This window comes from Symsagittifera roscoffensis, chromosome 5, assembly GCF_963678635.1.
Source record: "Symsagittifera roscoffensis chromosome 5, txSymRosc1.1, whole genome shotgun sequence".
Lineage (NCBI taxonomy): Eukaryota > Metazoa > Xenacoelomorpha > Acoela > Convolutidae > Symsagittifera > Symsagittifera roscoffensis.
In genome coordinates this window covers 59,844,170-59,856,117 of record NC_087066.1, presented here as the reverse complement: position 1 = coordinate 59,856,117, position 11,948 = coordinate 59,844,170, and the positions used below count along the sequence as shown (strand labels likewise).

Genomic DNA, 11,948 nt, shown 5'->3' with positions numbered 1-11,948 from the left:
CAAAAACAAGCAAAACAGAGCGAAGCAAAGCTTTGCACCACTTGCGATACCACACAAACTTACAAAAAACATAAGAAGTCAAAAAAATGTTATTTGCGAGTAAGGTCGGAAAAAAGAGGTTCATACTTTTACACTACGTCGCAAGTGTAAAAACGGTATAAAAAACAAATATTGGCTTTTCCGAGGGCCATAACTTTTGCGTAAAAACAATTGAGCGCAGTCAATTTTGCAGGAGAGCTTCCACAACCTGTTACTTTGGTTAAACCTAAAAAATTCGATTTGGGAAAGTACGTTTTGAGAAAAAACAAAAATAAATTTAAAAAAATTCTGAAAAAATACACCTTTGACTCTTCAAAGGGCCATCAATTTTCTATAAGAAAAACTGGGCGTAGGCGCAGATGCAGAGAAGCTTCCCGGCAAACCGTTCTTTAGATTGAACTCAAAATGGTCCACAAATTTAAATCTTCGACTTTGCGAGGGCATAACTTTTGAAGCAGAAAAATCGGCGTAGCCACTAATGCAGGAAAGCCTCACATAAACCGTTTTATCCATGGGACCCAAAACCTAGATTTGAAAGCCTAGTTTTTGAAAAACGAGAAAGCTACAAAAATATAAGTCTCCGCCTCCCCTGTGGACCTGCAGAAGCCACTTTTTTTACACCACTAACTACAGCCTTCGAAAAAGTCTGTGGAGAGAATCAGACATTTTTGAAGGATGTCGATAGTGAGTTAAAAAAGAGACTATGCAAGCACACAGAGCCGGAGGTCTTTCCATTAGTAACCTTTTTTTGAAAAACGGCAAGGTAATTTTCGGGAAAACCAAATTTTTTGCAAACGTAAAGGCGTTTCGAAAGCGTCAGAAAAAACACAAACCCAATCCCATACATTTTTCATAATAACTGTCTTTATCAAGCTTGATTTCTAGTTTAAAATGCCATTCAAACTTTAAACACAGAGGCAAAGCAGGGCTTTGGAACACTTGAGTTGGAAAAAAGTTGCGCTTCAAGTTAGTGAATGGGAAAAAACTGAAGTAAAAAAAATGCTGAAAAACTAAATTGGAAAAAATAACTTGAAAAAAAGTTGAAAAATTACAGCTACAAAAACTTCAAGTTAGTATCGCATGGAATTCATAAACAGCCTTAAGAAATAGTATTCATTTACCGAGCGAAAACAAGGGGAGAAACTTTGAGTCGAAACCTGTTGCGCCGAAAACAAAACTGAAACTGTTGAAATATTAGAAAAAAAAACGAAAAAAAAAAAACAAAAAATCCAAAATCAGATGTGGTAAGTTTACAAAATTATTAAATTTGAGTTGTGGTAATATTAATGAGTTGTGGAAGGTTAATTAATCCTGTGAACAAAATTATGGACGAGAAAAAAATCTAGTAACCGATTACAATACCCTTGTTTATCGCAAGGGTAATTAGCAGCGGAACAAAATTTACGAACCGGAAACAAAGCCGACACCATCTTTGAGCAGAAACCAGTTGAGCAGAAAAACACCTATTCTTTTGAAAAACTTTTTAAAAGTTTAAATCTTCCTGAAAATACAATGATCAACACTTGCAACTACCTTGATACTCTCTTTAAGTACAGCAAAAGTCCGTGATGTGGCACCTAACCAAAACTTGAGCAGGCAAACGAAAGTCCGACGACTAAATTTTCACCGAAAAAAATTCAGTTCCATACATACTAAACAAAGCAAAAAAAGCAACCCAAAAAACGGAATTGATATTTTATTTAAAATTATACTCAACAAGTTAAATAGAACATTGAGCTTTAAGATGCAACGAAGTAAAATAAAATTACAGCAAAATAAGACTCAAACAGTTTTTCTAGACACAGGGGCAACGTTTTGAATATTTTACTTCGCTCGGATCAAGACTGAAAGTGCTTCAATCTGACAAACTACCTCATTCGTTACGCTGATTATTCTTGGCCAATGATTTCGGTTGATAAACAAAATAAGCTTGCTCGCTCACCTTATTCGCTCGAAATTAGAACAAAATTCAAAAAATTCAAAAAAATTTTCTCGACACTGAGAAAGCTTTTTGAATTTTTTAAGAGTTCAAGTCACGACTGATAAAGTTTTAATATGATATATCACTCAACCTTTTCCGATGATATGCGATAGTAGTTTCATTGAGATAGAAGACTTAGTTTAGGCTGAATTGAGCATGTCAGCAGCTGCAACCATAAAATCAAGAAAAGTTCAACAAAAAAATGTTAGTAATCCGCGATGTTAGTAAAAAACAGTATAAAAAACAAATTTTGACTTTTCCGAGGGCCATAACTTTTGCGTAAAAACAATTGAGCGCAGTCAATTTTGCAGGAGAGCTTCCGCAACCTGTTACTTTGGTTAAACCTAAAAAATTCGATTTGGGAGAGTACGTTTTGAGAAAAAACAAAAACAAATTTAAAAAAATCTTCAAAAAATACTTTTTTGACTCTTCTAAGGGTCATAAATTTTGTATAAGAAAAACTGGTCGTAGGCGCACATGCAGAGAAGCTTCCCGGCAAACAGTTCTTTAGATTGAACTCAATGGTCAACAAAATTAAATGGTCAACAAAATTAAATTTTCGACTTTGCGAGGGCCATAATTTTTGAAGCAGAAAATTCGGCGTAGCCACTAATGCAGGAAAACCTCACATAAACCGTTTTATCCATGGGACCCAAAACCTAGAGCAACGGCATTGCCTCGAGCCAAATGGGAATAAACCTAAAAGTTGTTACGGTTCAAAACAGCAAAAAAAGAAAAGCAAATAAGATTTTTAAGTAGAAATTTTAAAAGGAAAAACGTCTAGTTCCCGATTAAGAGACTTGCTTTCGCAATTTTAAAAAGATCAAATGAACGCACGAAAAAAACGGAAAAAAAAGACTTTTTTGAAAAAATTTCAACAGTCGAAATTAAAGGTAAAAAGTGTAAGAGCATAACCCTTTCAAATTCAGGACATTTTGATGATTTACACTTTGACAAAATTCACTCATTTTGGAAAATTGGATCAATACGTTTTTAGTCTGAATTGACTGGATCAATTATGTTTTAATTGGATCAACTATGCTGAAAAATCTAAAAACTGCTTGCAAAAAAGAAGTCATTCACGTTTTTTGCGCCATTTCCATCTTGGTTTTTGGAGATTGCTATTTTAACTAGCTTTTAGTAGATTTAAGAAATGAAACAAAAAAAATTATAAACCTAATTGCATTCATAAATGCATTAATATGTATGAATGCACATCTTAGTTATTAGAGCATTTTTTAAAAAAAATTCCTGAACAAAAATAAGAACAAAAAACCAACAAGACAACGTTCATCGACTCATCATAATTTGACAACTTTTGACGACATAAAACCATGGCAGGACAATCCAAAAAACGGAATTGATCTTTTTTTAAAATTATACTCAACAAGTTAAATAGAAAATTGAGCTTTAAGACGCAACGAAGTAAAATAAAATTACAGCAAAATAAGACTGAAACAGTTTTTCTCGACACAGGGGCAACGTTTTGAATACTTTACTTCGCTCGGATCAAGACTGAAAGTGCTTCAATCTGACAAACTACCTCATTCGTTACGCTGATTATTGTTGGCAAATGATTTCGGTTGATAAACAAAATAAGCTTGCTCGCTCACCTTGTTCGCTCGAAATTAGACCAAAATTCAGAATTTTCAAACAGGTTTTTGTCGCAACACTGAGAAAATTTTTTGAATTTTTAGAAACTAGTCACGACTGAAAAGCCTTCAATATGATATATCATTCGACTCTTTCCTATGATTTTTCCGGTACCTGATTTAGCGTGGAAAAAACCAAAACAAACCCCAATACAAACTTGCTCCCAATTTCCAATGGTCGGAAATATAAAAAGCAGCAACTATGTTTTGGACAGTTATATCAATCAGCCTTTGGACACGTATATTTGATATCAATTTCAATGAGATAGATGATTTAGTTGACTTTTCGCTAAATTGAGCATGTCAGCAGCTGCGACCTAAAAATCAAGAAGTTCAAAAAACTTTTACTAGTACGCCATTAGTATTCCGACCATTTAAAATTTGTATTCAAGTGTTTTAGATTTCTTGTTTTCCACGCAAAGTCAGGTACCACAAATAATGATCGGAATTAGTCGAATGATATATTCTATTAGAGCCCTTTCACTCGTGATTCTAACGTCACTAAAAATCCTTAAAAAATCGCGTAGTGCCAAGAAAATCAGTTTGAATTTTTGATTTAGTTTGTTTAACTTCGAGCATACAAAACACGCGAGCAGGCTTAGTTTTACGAGTGAACAGGCTAGTTATTGCTTAGATTCACTCAAATGAAAATTGTTTTCGAACTTACTCATTGTTAATACATTTTTCAGACCAAAAAAAATTCTGCCATATGTTGAAAAAACAAATTTCAGAACAATGTTGATATATGTTTTTTTGATTGATTTGTTTTTCTAAATACTTTATCGGCAAAATTTCGAAAAAAAAACTAGTTTTAGCCGCTTAAATTAAGCAACTAAGCTTTTAATCTATCAAAAGAATTTATTGAAAACCTGTTCCCTCACTCAAAATTAGACGAAAAATCAAAAAACTCAATCCGGTTTTTCTCGACACTGGGAAAACTTTTTCTAAACTGTTTAAGGTTATTCGAATCATGACTAAAAGGGCTTAAAATGGTATATAACTCAACCCTCTGCGATGATTATTTGTGGTACCTGTTTTTGTGGAACACAAAAAAAAGAAAAAACTCAAACACACCTGAATACTAACACGCCTGAATTTTTTAAATGAGCGGAACGAAAACGACCCCCCCTTTAACTAAAACATGGCCAAACGAAGATTGCATAAGAGTAATAGACGCAATTAAACAAAATGTCTATGTGGAAAAACAATCAAAAAAGGAAACAGGGGAAGGAAATAAGCTTCAAATTAAACAAAGTTTGCCAACAAAGTTCACAAAAAATCTATTTAGACGACTAAAACCAAAAAAGGGTTAGGTTATTAGAACCATTAGCTGGTACCCAAAAAGAGCGGGCCGCACCGGAAAGAAATAGACTCAAGTGATGTTTAACTTCTTTAAATATAACCCACGGAACAACAGGCTATAAGCACCTCGCCTACGAAATGAGTCCAAATTATTACAGATTTAGTTTGCGTTAATGAGAGTCGACAAAGCCACGGTAAGTTGACCACAAGCAGACAAATTTTGAGGAAAATACTTCATAACTGAATTAATATGCAAACACTCCCTGGAAAAAGTTAGTCGAAACCTATCAACCGACAAAATATCACCAGCTTTTGAATGCATCACCTGTGAAACTTTTCAGAAAACGCACTCCACAAAACAGGCATTTTAGAAAATAGCGGGGCATATGAGCAAAATTCTACTTAATTAAAAGAAACTTTACTTCTTCCATTGAAAATTGAGTTAGACTAACGAAAATGTTCTTTGTTTGAGGCAAAATGCTCATACTCAGTCTCGAAAAAATCACAAAACGGGTGATTTCAAAAACCGGTCATAGCAACCAACAAAGTGAACTTAAGCTCAAACAAACAAAAATTACCTCCGGCTTTTGGAGAAAAAAACGATCAGATCTTTTTGAATTTTACAATTCTTTTATCGATTGATGAAACTTCTTCGATAACTCTATTGCAGCTTGGGAAAATTGAACATAGCCTAGTTAATGAGGAAAAACTACTGAAATTAAAAATGTTCAATTGCGAAAACATAATCGGAAGAGCATGGGATGAAAACATGTAATACTTCTCAATAAGCATAAAAATCGTTTAAATCACAACAAAGACTTTCGATGCAATTGTGCCAATCACAAACAAACAGTTGCTTTTAAGCGAAAGTCATTGTTGCTTTTTTTTCGTTAGAAACCACTATATAAACATTGGCTCAATGGTGAATTGAACTTCTTACTGAAATTTCGATCAAACTAATTGCTGTCAAATGCAAAAACGCATGAATTTCAGTGAGATGATAAAATTTAGTAACTAATTGTCTTTCCATACCAAAATTTGATTAAAATTACTGTTTTCATGATGCACTGTTAAAACAATTGCAGAAACTACCAACATTTGCTTTGCCCAAGGCTATGTTGATTTCACATACGTAGCTCTGATTCACTTAATTGACAATTTCTCTGAGATGGCTTTTAGAACCAAATAAGCTCTTTTAAAATTCTGTAGTTGGTAGTTTCATGCGCTACTTACTACTGAAATTTGGGCAAATAAATTATGAAATATTTTTGAATAGGTAGAAAAGAAGCACGTTAGACAATTAATAAACGGTTTTTGTTCTGTCGTGATTATTTATTTTATTTATTTATTGAATTGTATTAATAATCACTACGAGGAAGTTGACGACTGAGAATATAAAAGATAGACAAATGCTTGACATGCATTCAATTCACAAATTCATTTCACATTATTTTGAAGGTGGAAGTATTGTTTTGCGTTCATTTATGCAGAGCATTTAGGTTGAGATAGATTTTTTTGGGTTTTGCATGTGGAAATGTAGTACATATTATGAAGTAAAGACAAGATGAGAGGGCTTTTATCAAACGAAACGAGCACTCATGAAGTATTATACATTTCCAACACAAACAAAGCATGACCCAAACAACCAAACTGAACTCTCTTTCAAATACTACGGAACCATTAGAATCATTTCAGTTTACGTTAACAATTTGCGTATTGCAATCAACGCCAGCAGTTTGTGAAACACAATGTGTTCATACATCAAACCAGTTTGGTCATACTTTGAATTTTAATCAAGCTGAAAAGAAACAACCCATTTCATTTTCAGTAGACACTACTTTTGCAATCTCAATATAGGAAGCTTTTCTTTAAGATAAGATCGAACAGCTCCTGAAACTCCATTTGTTCTAAATAAACTACTCATGATAGTTTTTGCCAATTCGAAAAGATAGAATTGCAACACATTGGCAGGTCAGAAAATAGTAGACATAGTTAAAGTAAGGTAAATGGGTTGGTATGTTGGGAGAGGGAAGGGGTGGGGGTGATTCAGGAAATAAATAGGATGGGGAAGAAAAGTGAAGGAATTTAGAGGACAATATTTGTGGGTAACTTCCGCCCGCGTTAGTGCTTGGGAGGATTTAAATCGAAACCACGAATAATAATTAAAAGCAACATATCGACAAATTAATAATTGATCCTTAGATTATAAAAAGATTATTCAAATTGATCTGCATTTCCAAAAATGAACAGGAATAAAATAAATTTTTAATAAAACCGCGCGGAGATGATCTTTCTATAGATTCAGACTAGAATGCCTGTTCTATTCGAAAAGCACGTCGAATAGTTGACATTATGACGGTCATATTCTGGATAAATTATTCAATTCAAACCGAAGCTACAACTTCAAGCAATAGCCGACAAAGCATAACAACTGAGTCTATAATCAACTTCGATGTGGGTAAATTCTGATACAATGAGGTAAACTAGCTCGGTCTGAATTTCAGTTTCCGTTTCAGATGGTAGTAGCAATCTGGGTGATGTGAACAAGTTTTACTGCCAATATTTAAGACGACCCTTAACATCTTCCGCGTGTTTTATTGACCTCCAAGGTACGAGACAAGCTGTATTTCTTTTCCAGGGGAACGCTAGAACTCTAATCGCATATGTTTAGGATTTAAATTTAGTCGCCTTCATTGATTGCGTGTATTTGCATTTGTTTGTGTGGCCTACTAGATGATCCAATATATCATGTATGTCCTGCTGTCGTCGGCTTGTTTGTTTGTAATCAGCTAGGCTAGTTCAATGAAGGGGAGGGGTTCTAGTTCCAGACTCGTAGGAAGGAGTCCCATGAGCCAGTTGCTACTGCCATTCCGTCGTCCGTCACTCCCAAACACGACACTCTGTTGTCATGTCCAGCAAGCACTCCTGGCGACACAAAATAACCGTTTAATAACAAGATACAATTAGGCTCTAGCATCTTTGCAAGACACACTGTTTCAAAAAGGAGACTACGTAACGCGACTAATGTGACTTCACGGCAACAATTCTGCAAAATTTAGACAACGAATGACGTTGAACAGTACAAATTAAATCCTTTCAGAGATAAAAGAACACCGCCACCTCTCAAAAATCACTGTTATAGCTTTACATATTAAATCGATTCTATAAAATTAGCTGATGTATAACCTTACGTCTATCAGATATATAAATTTTCATGTCTGTAGCAAAAAGAAAAGAAGAAATAAGCCTCGAATTAGTAAAAATTCGGCTACGTCTCAGATTCTATCTGCGACCTAGAGATTATGAAACTCGCGCACTAACCACTCAGCCACGGACGCTTAATAACCCACAAACACTAGCCACAAATAAAGCAGAGAACAAATCGTGATTATAGACAAAGTGCCACCAAATAAGTGCCACCAAATAAGTGAATAAGAGTTAGATTAGAAAAAAATAACGTTCGCACTAATACACAACCGCTCGCAAGCTCGTAGTGTAAAAAGGTAAAAACTTAGTTTATTCGAGTAACGTTCGTTTTTTGAGTGTTGTAGCGCGCCTTTTTGTAATCAAAAACTTCAAACAAAAACTTGATTTTTTTTTCTAGTCTTTTTCTACAATAATTGTAAATCAATTTGCTTATTTTACTATGACTGTCGAATATGCTTAATATATAATTTCTCGTTCAGCTCCTTTTATCACACCACGTTGGAAAAAAATGACAAAAATTTAAAAAAAAAAAAAACTTTTTTGTTTTTGTTTTATGACTATGCTCGGAACATTCTGTGCTACTTGCACAGTAACCGGCTATCCTTGTTGGTTTGTGGGTTCTGCTGCCTACTAGATGATAAAATTGTTTTAAACTCATGCACTTTTGTGAATGTAGATGTACCTGATCGCTCTGTCTTGAGGGAGTCCCAGATGTTGGCGTTGAAGTCGTCGTAGCCTGCGAAGAGGAGTCTGCCACTCTTGCTGAAGGAGACACTGGTGATGCCACAGATGATCTGGTCATGCGCATACAGAGCCAACTCCTGGTCGGCCCTGATGTCGAACAGTCTGCACGTCGCGTCATCTGACCCAGTCGCGAACGCCTGTCCACTCGGGAAAAACTGGACAAAAAAACGCAATCATCATAATCGCAGTTACCTTCTGCACACTCAAGTTCAGGAATGCGCTCTCGCTAGCAGGAATATCACCAAAGCAGATATCCTCCAGATAAAATCGGATTTTTTCCTAACTCTTAATTTGTACTTGTTTTTCACGATAATTTTCAAGCACAATGTATTTCCATTATATATTGCAAGCGACAAAAGCTCATTTTAAAATTTAAGAAAAAAACTTTCAAAAACAGTGCAGAGCACTATTAGCTTTTTTGGTCGACCTTTCTCATTTTCTGAGCTCTCCTAAAAAGTTGACGCCAACCACTGCTCTCATCCCTAAAATTGCAACTTATTGTGAGTGATGGCACTTACAGTGACGGCGTTTATGTCTGACTCGTGTCCTGTGAATGTTTGCTTGCACTGTCCGTCTCTGATGTCCCAGAGTTTAGCACTGGCGTCACATGCTCCGGACAGGAACACTCTGCTCTCGGGGAAGATGGAGAGAAACATGACGTCACCCGTGTGGTTCGCAAACTGTGTCACTAGAGTACTCTTCTCTATGTCCCAAAGGCCGCTAAAAACACAAACATGAAAATTCATTCATACGTCAACCAATTGATTGAGCATTTAACAATTCAATTAGCATATCCATCTAAAAGAAAACTACTGATTTGTGTTAGCTACAGCTTCATAACTTTTGCTGTCAAAAATGCAAAAATTTCTACACTCACCATGTCATATCTCCACTGCTTGTTATGATTTCGTTGTCGTTAATGAAGCGGCAGCAAGATAGATAGCCTGAAACGAGAAACCAGTACAAATCAAACTGTATTGAGCATTCTACATTTGATACAAAATAGACTTAGGAAAAAAATTCTAAGTCCACCCCAGAAATTTGGCCCAAAGCCACCCTTTCAGGTTTTCTGACAGCGCCTTTGGAGACAATATTCATTGAATCAGAGAGCGCGCGCCGATAAAAAAAACTTTCCAAAAAGTGCCAAAAACTTCTTGTTGTTTGACACAGAGGCGAAGCGGAACTTTGTATCACTTGCGATACAAAACGAAAAGAGCACGCGAAAAGTTATCCAGAAAAGTCAAAAAACTTTAAAAAAAAGCCCGTTCTGAGAATTGAACCCAAAATCTCAGGTATGGCAGGGTACTTGGGGAATATTCAAAAAGTTTAAGAAAAAGGACTTTTCAGAGGGCGATAACTTCTGGTATACATTTTTAGTGTAGGCTTAGGAGAATCTTCCCACTATCCGTTATCTTATTACAGGGGCACAACAGCAGTTCGCCGTGATGAGCTGTACAGCTCTTGTGTTGGTCCTATCCCTCGTGGATAAATGGTCTTAATAAGTTATATAAAAAACACGGGGAGCGGTGGTGAAGTGGTTACGTCTCCGCCTCTTAATCGATAGGTCGGATGTTCGAGGCCCACCATGATCCGTGCTCGTTGCTTGAGGGTGAAGCAACCATTACCCAGCCCAGAAAAAATAACAAAAAAACACAAAAAAAAAAAATTGCATGTAGTTCTTAAACAGGGGCACAACAGCGGTTCGCCGTGATGAGCTGTACAGCTCTTGTGTTGGTCCTATCCCTCGTGGATAAATGGTCTTAACATTAAACCCACAATATCAGATTTGGGAGAAAAGTCAAAATTAAAAAAAAAAAAACGGTCACAAAACCAAAAAATTTACTTTTCCGAATGCCAAAACTTTTGGAGTAAAAAAAATTGGGCGTAGTTGCACAAGTTAATGAACCTCCCGAAGCCCGTTCTGAGAATTCAATCCAAAATCTAAGGTATGGCAGGGCAGTTTACAAAAAGTTTCAAAAAAACGCCAAAATCAACATTTTGACTTTTCAGAAGGCGATAACTTTCTGTGTAAAACTTTTTGTAAGTGTCCGCTAATGCAGAAGAACTTCCCACTACCTGTTATCTCATTGTACTCATAATATAAGATTTGAGCGGTTCGTTTTCGAGAAAAGTCCACAAAACGGTCAAAAACAAAACGCTTGACTATTCCGAGGGCCATAAACTTATGAGTAAAAAAAGTCATGCAAGTGAGCTTTTCAAAGCAGTTCTATCCATTGAAACCAACACCCATATTTGAGGAGAAAGTTTTGAGAAAACGAAAAATAAAATAAAAATATGGGTCAAATATCCCCCCCAAAGACTTTTTCGAAGGCCCAAGACAGAGGGGTCAAGTAAAAAGAGATTCAAGGGGAGTATACAAGCACACAGGGGAGTAGGCAATCTTTCAATTGATACCCCTTTTTGAAAATCAGAAGTTTCAAAGAAAAACTTAAAAAATTTGCGAAAGGTGAAAAAAAAAAATTTCCAAAACGAAAGAAAATGAAATTTTAACAAACAGATTGGTAAACAAACAACCGGCTTGAAAAAAGCAGAGGAGAGTGCTTATAATGTGTTGATCTTGAAACGTCCTGATCATGAGGCCTAAGAAAAAATAGACCGAAATAATTTTGGCCGAGAATTTTTTTTAGCGAAACAAAAAACTAAGGAAATATGAAGTCACGGTAAGTTGAATTAGAAAATGTAAGCGTAAATCATACACTTAAAACAACATTAAAAAATGCGCGTAAAAAACAATTCACGATGTGACCACTAAGCCGGCAACAGATAAGCAGACAAATAATTGGCCGACAAAATTTTTTTTGAAAAAAAACAAGTCCTGGTCAGACTCGAACCCAGGACATTTGCCGTCCCAGGCATATTCGTTATCTCCAGGCTAAGTTGCCCAGGAACGCTAAGAAACTTGAATACATTACGAAACAAGGTAAATATGAGTCTAGACGAGTCCTGTGGACAAAGTTGTTTACAGGAAAAAAGTCTAGTACCCGGTCGCAAATACCCTTGCT

General features: G+C 35.7%; 1 protein-coding gene across 3 annotated transcripts in view; it reads right to left on the bottom strand.

Annotated features, from left to right (window-relative positions):
* Positions 1-5,687: 5,687 nt before the first annotated feature.
* LOC134845494 (guanine nucleotide-binding protein subunit beta-1-like) overlaps positions 5,688-11,948 on the bottom strand; it is a 492,858-nt gene continuing 486,597 nt past the window's right edge. For all 3 annotated transcript variants that reach the window (XM_063862391.1, XM_063862394.1, XM_063862393.1), the window contains exons 6-9: positions 9,803-9,869; positions 9,444-9,645; positions 8,864-9,080; positions 5,688-7,899 (exon numbers count right to left, since the gene is read on the bottom strand). In XM_063862391.1, coding sequence (XP_063718461.1) covers positions 7,793-7,899; positions 8,864-9,080; positions 9,444-9,645; positions 9,803-9,869 — 593 coding nt within the window. In that variant the 3' untranslated portion in view covers positions 5,688-7,792. The remainder of the gene's footprint in view (positions 7,900-8,863; positions 9,081-9,443; positions 9,646-9,802; positions 9,870-11,948) is intronic.